At 36.7% G+C, this 19,875-nt stretch overlaps 2 protein-coding genes across 2 annotated transcripts; one reads left to right on the plus strand and one right to left on the minus strand.

Annotated features, from left to right (window-relative positions):
* Positions 1-779: 779 nt before the first annotated feature.
* Positions 780-15,089, minus strand: LOC128015988 (RNA-binding protein 5). The gene is made up of 25 exons (XM_052600273.1): positions 14,938-15,089; positions 14,413-14,450; positions 14,155-14,329; positions 13,914-14,069; positions 13,208-13,277; positions 12,484-12,557; positions 11,628-11,711; positions 10,678-10,738; positions 10,153-10,218; positions 9,803-9,963; positions 9,529-9,626; positions 9,329-9,416; positions 9,170-9,238; positions 9,016-9,085; positions 8,789-8,889; positions 5,008-5,140; positions 4,829-4,917; positions 4,567-4,737; positions 3,287-3,427; positions 3,128-3,196; positions 2,873-3,046; positions 2,349-2,423; positions 2,149-2,249; positions 1,912-2,041; positions 780-1,168 (listed from the first exon to the last, which is right to left on the minus strand). The coding sequence occupies exons 2-25, from the start codon at positions 14,427-14,429 to the stop codon at positions 1,043-1,045; spliced, it is 2,499 nt and encodes an 832-aa protein (XP_052456233.1). The 5' UTR covers positions 14,430-14,450; positions 14,938-15,089; the 3' UTR covers positions 780-1,042.
* Positions 15,090-15,901: 812 nt separating this feature from the next.
* Positions 15,902-19,470, plus strand: cysltr3 (cysteinyl leukotriene receptor 3). Its single transcript, XM_052600274.1, has 2 exons — positions 15,902-16,156; positions 17,649-19,470. Exons 1-2 carry the CDS (start codon positions 16,150-16,152, stop codon positions 18,821-18,823), a joined length of 1,182 nt encoding a protein of 393 aa, XP_052456234.1. The 5' UTR covers positions 15,902-16,149; the 3' UTR covers positions 18,824-19,470.
* Positions 19,471-19,875: the final 405 nt, after the last annotated feature.

A 19,875-nucleotide genomic window follows, 5' to 3' on the forward strand; every position in this document is an offset into this window, starting at 1 on the left:
TCAGGTGGTAAGAATCGAAACTCAAACGTAGTTTAGAAAACTAGTCCCGTCCGAATAGTGAAAGACGTTGCCAGAGCCACAAGAAAAATGTTACATGCCCGTACTACTACAAACACTAAGACATGACAGAATTATGCACTATAGCATATCATCTTAAAAGAAAACAAATTGCAATGTAGTGATCAAATGCCAGAACAAAGTGGCACTTTCATAAATTTGTAAACATAGTTTGCATTAGTGAGAGTTTGTTGTCGTCACTGACTTGTCAAGTTTCTCCACCTTGTCTTATCAACCGTGTCATTACAAACAAGTTTATTGTTCTCTTGAAAGAAAAGAAAAAAATGTCAGTTCCTGCGAACAAGGCGTTGAATTCCATGGATGATAAACTGTGCCACAGGCGGCGGATGGACAAAACCAGCAAAACAAACACGTTCAAGCACGCAGGAGATTAACAGGAAGCTAGAACCTTGATAGACAAAAAAAAAAAAAAAAGGTGAAAACAGATCAAGATATGAGATTAATATTGTAGATTACATTTTGGGTCATATTGAAAGCAATATTTTCAACTTTTGGTAACATGACAGATCAATTTAACAAACACTTGTCATTCCTTCAGCAGTGAAAGTAAGGTGTTGTGGTAAAATGAAAGGAAATTATTCTCTAGTTTTTTGTTTTTTTTTCGTTTTCAGCATAATCACATTTCAGATTTGACTTGCAAATTGATGTCAGTCACAATACGAAGTCCTTTGAAAGAAAATTACACCCAAAAGATAAAAGCATTCAGGTCATCTCATTTATTTTCTTATGTACAGAAATGAGAACGTATATAAACTTTACAGTTCAAGATCTATTTTGGAAAAAGCAAATAATGATCAAAATCAAAAACAGATCCTTCACATTTCTTGAGGACTTTGTACATATGTACACATTCTCTTGTTCATTGAGAGAGTTTATGAAGTCAAAATAAATACATGACACGTTCAGCACAGCCGATTAAAGTCACAGTCCAATCTTTAGTCAAACTGACATGACAGATCCTCATTTACTCGATTTCTGTAAAGCGTGCAAACATGGCCTTCCGGACGGCATCTTTGTATGTATCTGAAGCGGAGAGACTGTAGTTGCTTCCTTTAGTTCCCAGACCAGCTCCCTTCATTCTCAACTGAGCCTGCACACAAGATGACACTCATTTCTTAGTTATGGCAAATATTTGCACAAGATGATACTCCAGTGTGACTGGGTTTAAAATTAACCCTATGTCACACCTAAATAGGATTAGTGAGCTGCAAAAACAACAAAAAAACTAACAAAATATTTGCCGTCTACATCAGGTTTCGCACTGCATTATGACTCACAGCATCATTTATGGTGAAATAACACATCAAGGATATTCAAATGCATCTTGACTTTATTTTAGCATATTTAACTTGGAAAGCAAAGTTGTTATATTGAAGAAACTGAAACCACACAAAAATATTTTCCTTGTTTAAAAAAAAAAAAAAAAAAAGTTATCGAAACAAAACAAAATTTGTATTTAAAAAATATATATATTAATAATTTTAAAAAATAATTATAAATTAAAGACAATTTACAGAATATTTTAAATTAAAATGAAAACAGAAAATAAAAACTAATTCAACATATGAATGAAAATAATATATTAATTCGAAAATACTAAAATAACATTGCTGGTTAATTCAAGGACACGGGATTTACAACTTAAATCTTTTTTGCAATAACTCTGAAAGCAAAGTAAAAATGTCATTATCTAATACTTGCCATATTGTGCATGTTTGTCCATGCATGTAAGTTTTTCACATACTAAAAGACTAATACCTCATGACACATTTGTGTTGGAATGGTTTATAGAATATCAAGTACATCATGGGAACATGACAAAAGGAGTCGTACCTCAATTGGTGCTGTGATGCCCTGCTGGTTTCGACCCAGACCTTTGCCTTCCTTCCAGCCCATGGCCTGCAGCATCTTATTGCCGATATTATCACTGTTCAGGCCGTCCTTGGTGGGCTGCTCGTAATTTCTGCCAAATTCACAAAATGCATTGTTATATTGCTATCGTAACTGTATTGTAATAGTAAATATCTCTACTGAATCAACCTTAAATTGAAAATAAACACTTGAACTTACACTACAGGTGTTGGCTGGGTGAACTTCCTTTTCTTGGGCACAGGGGGTTCAGGAATACCGTATTTCTCTCTTCTCTCAGCAGCCCTGTCTCTGTACTTCATCTGTTCAGTACGAGGTCAAAGGGAATGAATGAGTGTGAGTAACATCTAGGAAACACTCTGTAAAAGGAAGATGTGTGTATTTATGATGAGGTTTCACACCTCAGTCTCTTTCCTCTCCAACTCCTCCAGTTCTGCTTCACTCAGTTTGGATCTCCTGAGAACCTCCAAGTTTTGCTGGAAAGCACAGGTGGATTACATTTAAATAAGTAAATAAATAAGTAAATAAAACACTCCACAGGTCAAAGGTTTTGAATGATCCATTTTGAAAGGTTTTTGAAATAAGTCTCTTATGCTTCCAAAAATATGAAGCATTAATTACAAGAAATGTTTATTGAGCAGCAAATCAGTGTATTAGAATTATTATATGATGCTGAAAATTAAGCTTTGCATCACAGGAATAAATAGCATATTAAAGCATATTCAAACAGAAAACAATTATTTTAAATTGTAATATTATTTCTCAATATTTTTTTTCTTTCTGTATTTCTGGTAACCTAAATGCAGCCTTGGCGTACAGTAGAGACTTCTTTCGAAGGATTTTAAAAATCTTAACTAAAAATCAAAAATAAAGTTTAAGTGTTGGCATTGACTCTTATGCAACTCAAACGGCCTTGGCTCTTCACCTTGTGCAGGTCTGAGAGCTGCTGATGGCGGACCAGAGCTTCTTTATTGGGGAACTGGCGTCGGCACAGAAGACATGCCATCTTCTTCCAGTCGGTCAACTTGTCTTCCCTCTCATCAGCCTCCGTGACCTCCTCCGGCTCACTGTCACCGCTGTACGCTGCCACCAGCCCCACCTGCAGCACAGCACAGGGGGCTCAACTAATTGAACTGATTACATGACAAGTTTTATAATGGTGCACAGAGGATTTTAGGACCTTTGATGAGGAGCACTCTTCTTCTGTGACTTTGGATGCCTCTGTTATAAGCCTCTCCAGTGCTCCTGTCTGCAAATATGCAAATAAAACAAAAACCATGTGTTTCGACAAAACCATCATGATTCGAGATCAGCGACTATCAAATGTCTCCATCAATACCTTCTTCTCAAAGAGTGTGAACCCAGCATCTGCTGCCGCTGCCTCCCTCCTCTCCTCCTGACTGATGGGCTGGAAGCTGCTTCTGAAGTTTTCTTTCTGTTTGTTCAGACTCTTGGCCCAGCGCTCCATGTCCTTTGCAATCTGATGCACAGACATATTTTTAGCACAAGTGGAGGATTGAAATAACTAGATTTTTGACATTTTCTGAACATATGAGCGCTGGTTGCATGAGCAAAACTCGCCCACGTGTTGCTAGGGTGTTGTAAATGGTTGCTAGGGTGTTCTATGAATACACAAGACTTTGCCCTTTAAGATTTCAATAACATGGGAGTCACATTTAGGCACAATGGTAAAAAATACTGAATGTGAAATGTAGTTTTCCTGTGATATGTATTGTGACAAAAAAAACTTCATGAATCATCACCAATTAGCAACAATTTGGAACTAATTAATTCTAGAATGATTATGGGTGATATTGTTTGGGGGAGGGAGGAAAAAACTGAAATTACTTTCTTGGTTTAAAGACTTCATAAATTTGGATGTTTACACATGGGTAAATAATATTTACAAGAACCAACTCCAACCTTCTTCAGTAACCATAAAATAAAATGTTCAATTATCTAGTTTTATTTTGGTGCACTGAGAAGCTAAAGCACTTTATCATAAATATGTAAATAAACAAGCATGCCAAAATAACTTGAAATTATTTAAGTAAATTGCAGATGTCAATTTGATGATTAAGCAATAACAATTTTAAGAGGACTGAAGTGCATATTTGAATGTTTTTTTTTCACCTACTGTATTTACCGGTAGGGGTGGGGGATCTTCCCAAAATATCATATCACAAGCTTGTCACACAAAAATCACGATCTGAATCGTGATCTTCCCAATTTTGAGATGTACTAAGAACATGCTTATGACTTGTCTATTTGAACATTTTTAAACACAGTATTGTATTAAACAACTAAAATAGACATTAAAGCCTGAGTTTAACTTTAAAACACTGCATCACTGTATGAATCAAATATACATTGCTTCTTATTAAAGTAATATATGATTCATTCAAGAGCAGTGAGCAATTTTCTCTCTTTTGTTGTTTGATTAATGACAGACAGCAGAAGGTTTATTAGGCTATATTAATGATTACATTAATGCACAGATCAAATATACTGACATGCATCTGATTTCTTTCTCAATTGTTTGTGTTCATTTAAGACAAAACTAACTTTAGATCACATTGTCGTTTTTAAACGAATCCAAGCACGTTGAATTGTTATTACCTGCTGAGCTGTTTTGCTCTTCGGTTTCTCTTTCTTCTCTTTGCCGTCTTTCTGAGTGGACGTGGAGGAAGCGGCGCTTTGAGCTGCATTGTTTGCATCCACCGCTGGCACATAGGCCTGCTTCTCACCGTCCCAGTACAGATACTGCTGAGTCTGGGAGTTGTAGTAATACTACAGACAGAAACAACAGTACTTAGAAAACTCTACATGCAATCGGCTGAAATATAGTTGTGTCTTCTTGAAAACTGCACGGCATACGTACATGCGTGTTTGGGTCATAGTACAGGCCAGTGCTGGGGTCGTAATAATACCCAGAAGACTCATCATATTGATAGGATGTGTCTGGGACAGCTAATGGAAGTGAGAAAATTGAGAAAGAATCAGAAACCTGTATCATAATGTCTTTTGATTGGTGATGTGGATTACGTGATCTGTTCTTACCAGCTTGGTTTTCCTGAGAGGTAGCTGTTGCTGTGCTGGCTGTTGCGGATGATGTCGCGACTGCGGAGATCGCGGAGCTGGAAATAGTGGCAGCGGCTGTGACGGGCTGCTCTTTGCCTTCAATCTGCAACGTCTGACAATAATGATGGGTTAGAAGAAGATTAGAACAATCACTGCACTAGGACTGTGGTTCTCAAACGTTTTGTCAAGGGCAATATTTGAAGATATTTTTAGCACTTCACCTGTAGTGACGAATCAGTTTTTTGTTTACAGAAACTAGGAGTGACAATACATTAAAATAATTAGAAATAAATAAACTGAATAAATAGCAGAAGTTTCAATAATTTAATGTAGGGCCGTGCAAAAAATTGAATGCGATTTTCATGCGCATCTTGTCAGTAAAAGGCGCTCCTGTGATTAGAAGTACATCTCCAGCACGTGCGTTCAGATCAGGGTTGCCAGGTTTTCAAAACAAATCCTGCCCACTAGCTTCTCAAAACTAGTCCAAAACTAGCCCGATCGCGTTTCCAGGAGGGTTCCCCGATTAAATAATAAAATGCATGTTTTTTGGCAGGGTTGCATTTTAGGGGTTAAATAAAACATTATTTGTATTGGGGTCGCTTCGACCCGCGGACATGAAAAACAACCGCATACTTGACAAAACGGATTGGCCTTTACTACACAAAGCCACAATTCACTGAAAATCCACAAAAAAATCAATTTCAAAATTGGAGGCGATTCTTTGTCGATTTTGAAAGCGATTTTGTGTAGCTTGTCAGTGGACTATTGCTCTGTGTAGTAAATGACGCTCCACCTGAACCAGTGTTGCCAAGTCTCGGGTTGTTTTTACCAATAACCAATACCGTGATGTTTAGCCCCTAAAATGCAAATTTTACCAAGGCAACTCTGCCAAAAAAACATGTATTTTAACCACTGGGACCTCCTGGAAACGCGATTGGGCTAGTTTTGAGAAGCAAGTGGGCAGGATTTGTTTTGAAACCTGGCAACCCTGATCTGAACACACGTGCTGGAGATGTACTTCTAATCACAGCAGCACCTTTACTAACGAGATGTGCATGAAAATCGAATTTGATTTTTTGCACAGCCCTAATTTAATCAGACTGTTTTCTTCCTAAAAATGTATTATTTGAATCAGCCGTTGAAATAATTTAGGAAAAAAATGATTTTGGAGATACTTGTTCAGGGATCAATGTTAATTTAAAACAACACTAATATCTATAGTACCATCCTAAACTGTAAAATGACCATAAACTACAATTAAACTGTTTGTCTTCAAATAATAAAAGTTAACAAAAACGATGCATGTTATATATTGGTCTGAACAAAAACAGATGTGCACAAATCAAATAAATGGCCTATTTCAAAGTCAGAATGGGAAATTTCACAAGTTCGCAGGTAAGCTTCGAGTTGTTCATGACGTCTGGATATTAATTCTGTTTTTTTTTTTTTACATTCACAATTATCAGAGGATCATATAACTAAAAAGCACTTGTATTCATAAGCAGGGAACTACACTAACTTTTTCCACTTGAGCTACAAAATTTTTCAGTTACTGGCGCAAAACATGATTTGGTCGCACAAATTATTTATAGTATAGTAATAACTGGATAATAATGAACAATAATGAAACTGTATTGCATACAGATGTGCTTTATGTTTTACTTGCCATCTTTTAAACCACATGCCTTGTTCTATTTCTTACAGTACACACAGTGCATTGCTCCGTCTTGTAGCTGGGGTTAGAAGGGTCCCCGGTGCAGGTTGTACAGTGGGCCCTGTTTAAAATTGTTTAATTTGTACTGTACGTTCATTCTATTTATTTATTTGTGCTATTTACACAATGTTTACATTTTTTAAAGTTTGTTTTTGTTAATTTAAAATAGCACTGCATAGTCTTCACTGTAAAATAAAATACACAATCAAACCAAAATGTATTCAGACACCTTCAACATTTCACACATTATCACAGTTTAATTGCTGTAGTTTAGAAATTGGTAATAAAATATGACAATAACTCAGTTAAACTGTGTGAGAACATTCATCTTGATATTGTTGGATAACTTTGATAAAAAGATATGTAATGGAATCAACCAAAACTTCAGACAGCTGTCAGTATGACAATATTTACACAACGATCAATACTTTGTTGAACAGTTACCAAGCAAGCAAAGCTTAATTTGGTTCATTCTGTGGTGTGAAAAGGTTGCATTAGCAATTAAAGAAAGAAACACTTAAGCAAAACATGGTCAGGTCCCTAGTTATTATTTTTTTAAATCAATTTCACTGGTAGTCTACAGTATGAAGAATTTTTTGTGTATAATATTTCTCAGTTCGCTGTATTTTGCTATACTCACTTACATAAATGAACTAGTGTCCTGCACCCACTATTAAAACAATATAATCAATTATATCTGATTTTGGATTGACTTTGGATAAATTCTTCTTAAAACTACAAAGTAATTCAATCAAGAAAAGTGAGTGATTTACTTTCATTTTCATACATTAAAGACACTGACAGCAGAGCTAGTAAATTAGGCGAGGTCACTTTAAGAGACAATGCATCCATTATAAAGATACACATCCAATTTCATTCTCAACTCTTTACTTTCACTTGAGACATAACCACAGACTTTTTCGAACACCCTTTCCAAGACTGGTATTTTGACATATTTTGTATGTATCGGTTGTCGGTACAAAAGCAAGAAGGGTTGCACTTTATTTTACAGTCCTGTTCCTCATGTACATACTATGTACTTATTATAGTAATTACAATAACTATGTAATAACTAGGTACTAACCCTGAACCTACCCCTAAACCTAACCCTACCCCATGTAGTCACCTTGTATTACCAGAACTTTCTTAGATAAATACACTGTAAGTACACTATAAGTACATGGAAGTACACGTACTGTAAAATAAAGTGCAACCGCAAGAAGACTTTGAGATGCGTCTCTGCTTGCTCCCTGAACACCAGAACACCGCGCTGCTGAATTGAGCTCTTTCGATTTTCTCTCTTTTTTTCTGTTTATTTAAACTGCGATTTGTATTTGTTCATTCAGGAAGGAGAAGCTCGGTTCATTGTTGCGGTCCATGAGACGCAACTCTCTCGTGCGCACCGAACAGAGCACGCAAATAACCAGCTGCTCAGTTGAGCTTTCCTGCATCACGGGGCTGAAGCCAACTTGATGTGTTGAATGCTCAGAGCACGTTCTAAAGCGTATTCTTAAAATACACATTTATGTTTTAATAAATGCTCATATTAAATCATAGCATAACACATAAGTAGGTACAAAAATAATCAGTGATACATTTGCGACCCCATAAAAATGTGGGTCGCAATGGCATTTCAAAAGGTCGCATATGCAACCATTTTGGTCGCAGTGTAGTTCCCTGATAAGAAAAAAATAAATTACGATTTTATTTTTCAATGACTTATTCAAGGTCTGGAAACACCCTGAAATATCCTCATACATACAGGTTCTCCAAGACCATGAGAATTCCTGGTGCTTAAATAAAATTACCTGTTGTTGAAAAAAATGAAAAAATTTATTTTTACAAATGAAAGACACTTTATATTTTTAGCAGTTTAAATGTATTCTAAAGCTTATTGTTTTATATGAAACACTTCAATAATTTTACAGCCCCTGGAAATTTGATGAAGCCCACAAGCATCCTGGCCCACTCAATGAGAACCACTGGAATAGAATCTAATGCAATTTATCTAGTTAAAAAAAAAAAAAAGTAGCATAAAGTAGTCACCTGAGCAGCTGGCTGGCCAATGAGAGGAGTCTGATAGACCTGTGCGCTCTGAGAGATCACCACTCCTGTAGCAGCAGGAAGAACCTTCACACCTGGAGCCGCTGCCAATTAAAACATACCGCAGCTATTCAACAAGCACAACTAGTCTTTTTACATTTATAAAAGAACATATTGTGACCTGGCCAAATCCTATTATGATGCTCCAACTAAAAGGCGGCAAACGTTACCTCCAAGTATGCCGTTAGCCTGGGAAGGGTCCACAGCTCCAGCCTGCTGCTGATAGTACACCTGGTACTCCTAAACAAATCATCTTAGCTCAATACCAAAACAATTCATATAAATGCAATTCTAAACCATTTTCAGATGATGCAGTCAGCTGACCTGTGAATAGGGGACATATCCCTCTTGCAGGTAGCTGTATTCTGATGTCGGTTCCACACTCTGCTGAGGCTGCAAAGTGAAATATAGTCAATTAAACCGGTCATGCATGCATAATTCAGTTTTAACATTGAGCCATGGTTACAATAAAGTTGTTCATACTTGACTGGAGGACCACTGAGCAGCTGCGATGGCTGTACTGGCAACCGAAAAGGCACTAACACGGTTCCCATCTGGCAATAACAGGTCCCTGAGAAACAAAAAGGCATTTTAGTCAACTGAATTATTAATCAAGCTACAGCAAATGGAAAAAGTCTTCCAAAGAAATCAACCGCATGAGGATACGAGTGAGAGGTGCGTACTTTCGAGCACTCTTGGCGTAGTCGACACCAATAGTCTTCCCATCCAGCCTGAGAGGTGGCTGTAAGCCCTGAAGGATGGTTAGGAGCTGTGACGCTTCCTGCACAACCACAAACATCATCAGAATGTACATAAAGAGCATGCAGGTTTAATCTTACTGATTGTTTCATCTCGTTTTGATACTGGATTCACTTAAGAGATCAACATCTATATGCTTAAGATGATCTTTGGAACAAAAGAGATTTGTATAGACTGAGGAAGGGAGAAAACACATACCAAAGGAGAGGCAAGTTGGACGAAGGCAAACCCTCGGTTCTGTCCCGTCTGTTTATCCTTAATGAGGCGAATGTTGCCGGGCAAGAGGTTGGCGAAGGGGGCGAGGGCCGTCAGAATGGCTTCAACAGTGGAGTGAGGGGCGATGTTCCTCAGGATGATGGCTGTCAAAACATGCAAACATTTCAGTGTGAATGCAATACAACACACTAGAGGACATACCAGTCTCAGCCAACATTTGAATGTAGATTACAGTGGATAATTTTGGAACCCAATGATGTGCAATCACATTTTAGATAATTTTTACTGGTGCATCCCTAACTTAGAGGTGATATTTGTGGAAAAGTGCTTACTATCGCCATAATAATCTCCACTGGGCTGGGTGTCTGTGGCTCCTGCTGTGCTGTTAGACTCAGAATCTGAAAATAAGCACATAGAATAAAAGCACACTGAGTTTCTTTAACACTGAAGTCTGATACAAAACACATCACTGAAGGAGCCCCATACAAAGGCTTTGGGAAGGTCATAAAAGATGATCCCTACAATCCCAGAGTGACTCTGTTTTTAAACTATGAGCATTTAGTAGGCAGACACTTTAAACTGATGATATGAAGGCTGACAGTGTGGGATTATAAATTTTGATTCCTGGTCTGACATATGAAACATTTAAGTGGAGCCATAATATCAGTTACCAGCTATAAAAAGAGCAAATGGCAGCTATCATGAGTGATAAAAACAATAACCATTTCATATTAGTTTGTGGAGCACTGTACATAACACCCCACATACATTTTATTAGTTTAAAATAAAAATTGCTCCAAGGACATGACCATCCAGATGGGTGCAGACAGCGGTTTCCTGCTCAGGGAGCTACTTACCCGCTTTAGCTGCGCCACACCTGAAGCACTTCAGCCTCCTCCGGAAATTGTACAGGCCACACTGCAAGCAACCGGTCACAGTGTTTTAATTGACACTTCTGCTATGGGGCACCAGGTAACAAGCACACTAGAGTGGCTTGAACACTCACCGTGATGGACGCTCACCAAGTGGACCAAAATACTGAGATGCTACACTTAACTAGCTAACTTTTCCAAAACAAAGCTTACATAGAGATGTTCTGACATTATTTTTAAGATCTTAGATGAGCCATTTATTTGCTAAGGTATTCACCATTTATTTTAATGCTCTTTCAGCAAAGGCAACGTTCATAGGAACAAAATGGAACATAAATTAACTTATACAATAAGTATAACCTAAATTATCATTACTATTCAAAAGTTTGGGGTTGATGAAATCAAGTCTCTTTTGCTAAACAAGGCTGCACTCTGATCAAAAAACTAATATTAAATGTTATTACAATTTAAAACAACTAATTTCAATTTGAATATATTGTAAGCTGTAATTTATTCATTTAATGCAAAGCTAACTTTTGCATCATTACTCCAGTTTTCAGTGTCACATGATTCTTCAGAAATCATTATTTTATTATTTCATATGGTTATCAATTTTGTAAACCGTTGTGCTGCTGGGATAATTATTATTATTTTTTTTACGATTCGATTTGATGAAACAAAGTTCATTTATTTTAGTTTATTTGAAAGTCTTTTGTAACATTATAAATGTATTTTCTATTACTTTTGATCAATTAAATGCAACCTTGAGGAATAAAAGTATTATTTTGGTTTTTAACAAAAAGAAAAACTGGTGAAAGTTAAAAAAAAATAATAATAATTGAAGTTGAAATTTCTGAATTAAACCAAAACAATATTTAACATGAAACTGATATTGTAACTGCAGTTCAACATCTCGGGAACTTGATGAAACTTACGGAGTTGCAGAGCCAGTCCTCAAACTTGTGACGGTTGTTGCTGTAATGCACAGCCACAGTCTTGCCTTGAACACACAGCAGTTTCTGGAAAAGGAAGAAAGAGTTTGGTTATTTCCTGTCTTACGAAGTCAAAATCTCAGCCCAAGAACAACCACATTAGCCATGAGGGTTTAGGGTGAGGATCGCCCGGGAGGGTTTAATGTGTAAGATGGTGTGTGTTTGGGACCCGAATGTCCGGATGGGGCCGGAACAGAGTGTAAAAAAAAAAATATAAAAAAAATAATCAAAAAAAAAACCTACTCCTTTCTTAAACGGGCCAGGGGGGACTTTCAAGACAAAGCATAGGCTTACCACATTTACGGTCTTTGTGCAAAACAACTTATTACTATTAAAACCTGCTGATATATTTTAGCAGTGATGTTCATAAATGGGATGTTAAATATAGCACCAACACTTCTACTTCTAATCTTGAACAACTAAAACAAACCTAACATTGTTTTTTGAAAAAAATACCTATTGTAAAGGATGATGACAGTGTTGACAAAAAATTTGAGTCATTCGAGTCACACCTGAAGTGTATTATGTACTTCCCTTTTAAAAATCAGTGATTATTTTCCCGTGCTAACAAACAGAGTTCTGGTTAAGGTTATAACATGAGGCCAGAGTATCCATCAAATGGCTCTTTTATATTTTGGTCACACCTTGTCTTCAAATACAGTGGCTCTGGTCCATTTGGGTCCATATAGTCTACTGGGGCAGCAACTTGGTTTTGTTTTTTTCCCTTCCATTTACATTTTTCTACTTAATTTGCATTATTCCCCAGAGCAAAAGCTAGACTTGGTGATTAGGAAGCAACCTGATTGGTCTCCATCCATCGGGTAGCAGCTTGCAAGTGATAAAACTCCACGAAGGCGAAACCTCGGCTTATACCTAGAGAGGCATTCAGATATACAGACGGGAGGCGTGTTAGTTTATATGGTTCAGAGGTACAACAGTCAAACTCTGTCACAAACTGCTTTGTGACCCCCTTGACCCAGAGAGGCAAAGGAGATGTAAGTGGGTTGCCTGAAAACTTTTACCATAGCAAAAGCAGCTTATAATACTCTAGCTGTTGGTCTTACATGGATAAATGTAGGTTGAATTAATAACTAAAGCAAAGCAAACAGTCATAAACACAGCTTAACAAGAAATTAATCTTCATGAGACAGATACTGCCATAAGATTGACTTTTGCACGACCTTAAATATGTTCGTAATATATACATATTTAATATATTCCTTTTAAATTCTTTATAATAGATGCATAGATACAGTCTACATGACTGCATCTACATTCATGTAACTTCAATTGGCACAAAAAAAATAAATAAAACTGCCAATTTTGAGCCACACAAATCCCAGACAAAACTTACCTCCAAACAAGTTTCTATTAAGCAAACATTTTTTAACGCAGTAGTCTGGGAGGGTAAAACTGGTCATATAACATGTTGCTATGGCAAAAGATGTTTAAGCAGAAGCAGCTTGACCCAGTGGACACAGGTTTGTTTGGGAGAGGAAGGATCCACGGTACATCTGTCTCACCTGTTCTCTTCTTCATCAGCCTCACGTCCATCGGCTTTGGCCCCTCCAGCTGCTCAATGGCTGCTCGAATCTGTGGATTAGAAGGCAAAGTCAGATCAAGTTTCTCTGTTGAAACTAAGCCCGCTTCTATTTTGACTTTCATAGTGAAATCTCAGTTATAACTAAAAACCTTAAGATGCATTTTTAAACAAATTATTCTAAAACTATTATTTTAATCTTGACAAACATTGGTTAAAATTTATTCTCTCACACTGAAAGCTTTATTTGTAATATACCTATAAAAATCATTTAAAATTAATTAAATTCATGAAAGAAATTTCCATAAGATTATTATTTCAGGTCGGGAATATTTATAACAATCATTTATTACTACTATTATTATTTATACTCAAAGCAGAATTTTTAAATTCTACTCACAGCTATGTATTCATTCATTTTTTTTTTTTTATGGGCCTGTAAAAAAATATTTTAAATGATTTGTTGTTATTGCAAATAATCCATGATAAGATTTTATTAATTCCAGTTCTGGAATAATTGTTTCATATGCTTCTTATTATTGAAGAAAAAATAAAATAAAATATAATAATAATAATAATTATATTTATATATCTAATTGTTTTTTTGTTTTTGTTTTTTTTGACATTTCCATGATTCTATTAATTCAATTCAGGCCAGGAAAAAAAATTGAAAACAAAAAATCCCTTACATCTGCCTCTGTTGTGTTCATGGGAAGACCCCGGAGCATGATGGTCTTGCTCTCCTTCTCGTCGGCTGGGTCTCCTCTGTAATCATGCTCGGAGTAATCACCATCCGAGTGGTGTCCATCATCAGATCCATCACTACAGCGCCGCTTCCTTCCTCGCTGTTACAAAGGTTAGATCTGAAGTGAGCATCATGCTCCTGTCAAAAAAATCCAATAAACAAATACATACACATGTCGTCCTCACCTCAGGACTGTCCCTGCTCCAGTATCGATCCGCTCGGTCACTCCGTTCACCATCGTATCGGTCACTTCTGCGATGTGAGTCGTATCCGCGGTCATCACGATCTCGTCTGTCCCTGCGGTCATCATCACGACACTGTTCAGAGCCGTACCTGCCACTGCGCTCCGTACGGCTGACCCTAGACACAACAAGATTAAATAAAACATTGCTTACAGAAAATAACCATTTAAAGAAAACCTTAATAAATCCTTAAACACTCACCGTTTATCTGCACCCATCTTTGTTTATCAATGCAAGGCCTGTAAAAAATGTATATAAGTCAATATATAGCCACAACATTAGTCTCTTGCACATATATCACAAATATGTGAGATTATAAACCTTGTTTTGAAATGACAAACGTATAAGCTCATGGTACAAATCAAATTTCCATGGCATTAACATTTGATAAGAACACAAAACATCTGTAAAGGAAATACTGTGAAACTTATTAAATAACGTTATACATAACAGGACAGGACTGAATGCATAGCGTTACCTATAGCGCGGTATTTTCATGGTAATTCAATGTATTTCATCGAATAACGTGGTACATGCACATACAAGACATATGTTATGTCCATGGTACATGTCTAAAAAACGTATGGTTGTAGTACCATGGTGTGTTTTGATCGTGTGCTCTCCATTTTCGTTACGTAAGAAGTTCAGTGAGCTACAAGACCAAAATGGAGACCGTGTTGTCAGTGAAAAGGGCGCAAAACACACACCGAGACACAGAAAACTCACCAAATATATTTCAACGAAACGTTGAAATGAAATATTTCTCGTGTACTGAGAACTCTAACGACTGCTAGCAGATCACTACTCGCCGAAAGATCACACTCTTCGTAGAGTCATTCGATGTCATCTGCCGCTAAAATGGTCTACGAATTTCTCCTTCCCAGAATGCCTTTAGATGTGGCGTCGTGTTGTTGCATGATGGGAAATGTAGTTTATTTTTTAGCTGTTTACGTCTACTACTCAGAGGATAACTGTTTGACTTAATGAAAACCTAGAAGTATTGTGATTTTTTCAATAACATATATTTTATATTTATATTCATTTATTATTAATACATAGGCCTACCTGAGTTTTTCTTGTTTTATATATGCTTATAAAAATAATAATTATTGTGATACCATTTTTAACATGTATTATGGAAATGTCATACTTGGTGCAAAGAGTTGAGGGAATTTTTTAATAATACTCTTCATATGAATTACGTATAGCACGTTATCAAACCTGTTCATAGAAACTACCCAAAGAAGAAGAAGAAGAAAAAGAAGAAAAACACCTGAATTGTTTGATCGGTTAGCCCCATAAAGCATTTCGAAACATTATTTAAAAATAAGTACTCCTCATATGAATTACAAATAGCACGTTATCAAACCTGCTCATAGAAACTGCCCAAAAAAAAAAAAAAAAAAAAACTTTAAGGGCGTGGTCTCTATTGAATTCTTTAAGGAGTTGGATAGAATCTTTCAAACGGTTAATGTACCACCCCCTTAAAACATTTCAGAACTAAAAGTTTACGTTTATTTTTGTGTTTAGTGAACTCGTTTACCACTTTGCTTTCATTTAGGTAATAATCTCGCATTAGATGATATGTAGTTTGTTTCACATCTCTGCAGTCGAATAAAACGTTGTGCGAATCGGTTCGTTTGAATCACTGAAACACAGCGATTCTAAAAAAGATTCGGACAGTACTTTATTTCGCCGAGGCGACTACTATCGGAGAGTCCGGAGTACTCCGTGCTATAACACGGCGCTGGAATCAATGATGGGACACTCGAGTACAGACGCAGCGCTCTTCAAGACCTTTATAAACGAAACAGACACTTGAGACTGTCGAGAGAGGAACATATTGACATTTTGTTACATAACGATCTCATACAGAAATCTTAACGCATACGGATTCATCAGTCCGCTGATGATGAGGATGATGATGGTAAAGACAGAATGACAGGTGAGTAAAACTCCAGCCAAAGTCACACTGAGCTTTTGATATTAATTTTAAAATACAAAATCTAGCCTACAGTGAGTGTAGCCTATCATATATAGTTTTGAAATTAATTTACAGTGTATTTCCAATGGTACTTTCAATAGAATTGTATTTTATTTTTACATTTTTGTGAACGGCGGCTCTACTTTGACATCCAATATGTTACAAAGAATATATGGTGTACATAGTACCTCCAAAGTTGTGTAAAGAATTGCCATGGAAAGTTAAAAAAACAAAAACAAAAATGCTGATAGCTTAAGGTGCTTTAAGAGTATTACTGGTTGGAAAACTTGTTTGAGTTGTTCCGTTACTAGTTATTCCAGTGAAGAACAGCTTTGGTATATTTGTCAAGTACAATTATTTTTACTACAGCGTAATGAGACCAATTTAATTACTTCCAGAAAATTGGTTTAATAGTCACATTAATCATTAACAATGTCTTTCTTAATGCAGAACAACGGCCCATGTTTTGTTTTCAGTTGTAGGCTATATTTACAGCCGTCATTTGAATATTGTTAGTGTGCAACTGTTTTCATTTCACTCTCTGAATATTCTTTTGCATGTGCTTTGCATATGAACTGTCGATGGGATTACTCTACACAACAGACTTATTGATAAAAAAAAACACACACAAAAAAAAAAACGATATTTGGGTATTTGCAAAAAACTTATATTGACACACAGATAAAGTATAATATTTCCCTGTCCCCTTTGTTACTTGACAATAATAATAATAATAATAATTTGAAACTTCCTTGTTTACTTATGCAACATATTTATTTTAATATTCAAATAATATAAACTATATTAAATATTAAATTGCATAAAATGACAAGATCTTCTTTTTTTTTTTATGGATCTAGATTTATTAAAGCATATTATACTTATGCCACCCTGCTGTCTGTGTATTAAACCTCTGTGGAAATGTAAATGTTTAACCTGAAAACCAAGAAATTTTTAAAACCTGTTATAAATATAACACGTTTTTCCTGGTTAAGTGAGCTATTGTCGAGCAATGGCTTGATTGTATTAATCATTTTCTAATCTAATTTCTTTATCAGCATGTTCAATCTTTTATGGTGGCCACACCAAACTCACATCTGTTCAGAGGAAAAACACAAGAACAGGCAAAAGGTTATTAGTCAAATGTGCTGCATGCTTACAACATTTCAAGTTGGGTGATCTGCCTATTTGCATAGCTGAAAAATGCTTGACTAGTACAGATTGACCACTTGCCTCAACAATGTTTGCTGAAGGAGATTTGAAAATTCAGAATTTTCTCATTATTATTATTTGTGTTTTATTAATTATTAACACCAGAAGCCCTAGACAGAGCATGAACTCTTATCTTGAGCTGGTATTCGTTACAGAATATGCAGTAATTTTGCATGCATAAAGTATGTTGTGAATGCATCACAATTGTTTAATGACTAATTGTTAATCTTTATGCCTCCAGCTTCTGCTTTTGCATCGGTAACTCCATCTTGGCTCAACGCCACCCAAGAACCTGTCATGAATCAGACTTGTGAGGAAAGTGAAGACTTCAAATATTTGGCGTACAAAGTCACGTACTGTGTCGTATTCCCAATTGGATTTATCAGCAACTCTGTGGCTTTGTTTGTGTTCCTGTGTCACACTCCAAAGAAGACGGCCAACACTGTATTTATGACTAACTTGGCTATCTCAGATGTTGGCTTCTCCTTGACGTTGCCCTTCCGTCTGGTCTACTTTTTTAGGGGCGGTCAATGGGATTTTCAAGACTGGTTTTGCCGCTGGTGTGTATTTTCCTTTTACGTCAACCTGTACACGAGTGTATTGTTTCTTACAGGTCTCAGCGTACTGCGGTACATTGCCGTAGTTCACCCCATTCGCAACAAGTCCCTAGTTACAGTGCGGAGAGCCAGTCTATCATGCTTTGCGATCTGGATTTTCGTGGCCTGCTTGTCAACGCCTTTCCTCTTGAAAGGTACTTCAGTGCGGGATGAAAAGACACGTTGCTTTGAACCGGGGGACATCAAGTCATGGGAAATCATATTTATCTTGAACTATGTGGCAGTTTTGTTTGGATTTGTCATTCCGTTTATCATAATTCTCATCTGCTATGGATGCATAATCTATAAACTCATCAAAGGACGGAAAATCGGGACTCGTAAGAGAAACTCCCGTCGACGCGCTGTGTATTTGATCGTCGTTGTCCTGAGCACATTCCTGCTGTGTTTCCTACCATATCACGTCGTTCGCACTGTCCATCTTCATGCCATAGTTTTAAAGAAGAGCTGCCAGGTCATTGAGTTCCTCCTAAAAGTTCTGGTCATCTCATTGTGCACGGCAGCGTCCAACAGTTGCTTCAATCCATTGTTGTACTACTTCGCAGGAGAGACTTTCCGCATGTCTGTCCGTAGAGCGTCAAATCGAGGAACCGTTAGTTCATTCAGCCAGAGTTTTAATCGGTCTTTTCAACGTCGAAGCCAAAGCAGCTTGCAGAAGTCGAGGCGCCAAAGCTTCACTGCCATACGCCAAGACTGTGTGCCCTGCTCTGTGAACAGCTCCTGCCAGGTTCTAAACAAGAAGGAACCTGAGAGCTGCAAGCCTGAAAAGCAAGTTGCATTTGATGAAGAGGAAAAAATCTGAGTGTATAGAATTGGTGTCTTTATTGTTGTCTTGAAGGAGTGAACTTATAGCATCTTGGTTGTTTTTCTATTTCCTTTTTTTAGGTTCTGAACTTGAAAACTGAAATGTGAAATATGTCCCGCATTAGATAAAGTGTGGGTGAATCTTTACAAATGGGTCATATTTTGATTGCTGCATTTGGCAAACCCTTGTATTCCAATCAAACTGCATCCTCTACAGATTTTTGCAATATTTATCCGGGTACAAACTTAAAAATAATGGGGGTTTACAGTTTTGCCAAAAAATAACTATGGAGGCCCACACGATATGCAGTAAAAAAGAAAAGAAAATTAAGTTGTGTGTATGCTCCCTCAATATAAAGGGGTAATATAAAGCTTTTTTTCATTATATCTGCACTGTGTGTTTACTTAACTGGTTTGCACTCTATCTGCCATGTGCCTTGTGCTGCTTTACTTATCTTTCTTTTTACATTACCTATTTGTATATTTTTATAGTTGTACTTTATATTTTATTATCTGTATTTTATGCTTTATTGTTAGGGTTATCTGTATGCACCAAGGGTCTGAGAGTAATGCAATTTCAATTCTCTGTATGTAAGTGCTGTACATGTGGAAGAATTGACAATAAAGCAGACTTGACTTGGACTTTTTAAAGATCATTATTTTGTGTGTTTGTTGTAACAGAATATGTTGGCATGCTTTAATGTAAAAAAACCAAAAACATTATTTTTCAAATACTGTACATTATTGTAAGTCCTCTATGCCCCTCCTCTCTCGAACACATCGTTTTCCCTCCTTCCAACACGCACAGCCTGCTCTGATTGGCCAAATGACCAGTGCACTGTGATTGGCTGCACACCATGCCCCAATCCATAATCGCAAGCTTCATCTTTCAAAATAAATGTAAAGACAGTTAATAATGTCCTTAGTTTTACCATCAGTTCAAGCCCCAAAGGGGAACAGTCGTGTGACAGACACGGTGATGAAGCTCGTATGTGTTTGCAGTACAGAAGCCACAGACGGTTAAGACAGCTGACTCCACTGTGTGACCAT

This window comes from Carassius gibelio, chromosome A6 (genome assembly GCF_023724105.1).
Source record: "Carassius gibelio isolate Cgi1373 ecotype wild population from Czech Republic chromosome A6, carGib1.2-hapl.c, whole genome shotgun sequence".
NCBI lineage: Eukaryota > Metazoa > Chordata > Actinopteri > Cypriniformes > Cyprinidae > Carassius > Carassius gibelio.

What these genes read in the sequence shown, in the direction of transcription:
- LOC128015988 (XM_052600273.1), bottom strand. An exon ending in GGAGCAGGGACAGTCCTGAG is followed by an intron (nt 14,070 to 14,154) that starts GTGAGGACGACA and finishes CCTTTGTAACAG; the next exon opens with CGAGGAAGGAAGCGGCGCTG. An exon ending in GATGGATGGAGACCAATCAG is followed by an intron (nt 11,712 to 12,483) that starts GTTGCTTCCTAA and finishes TTCCTTTTCCAG; the next exon opens with AAACTGCTGTGTGTTCAAGG.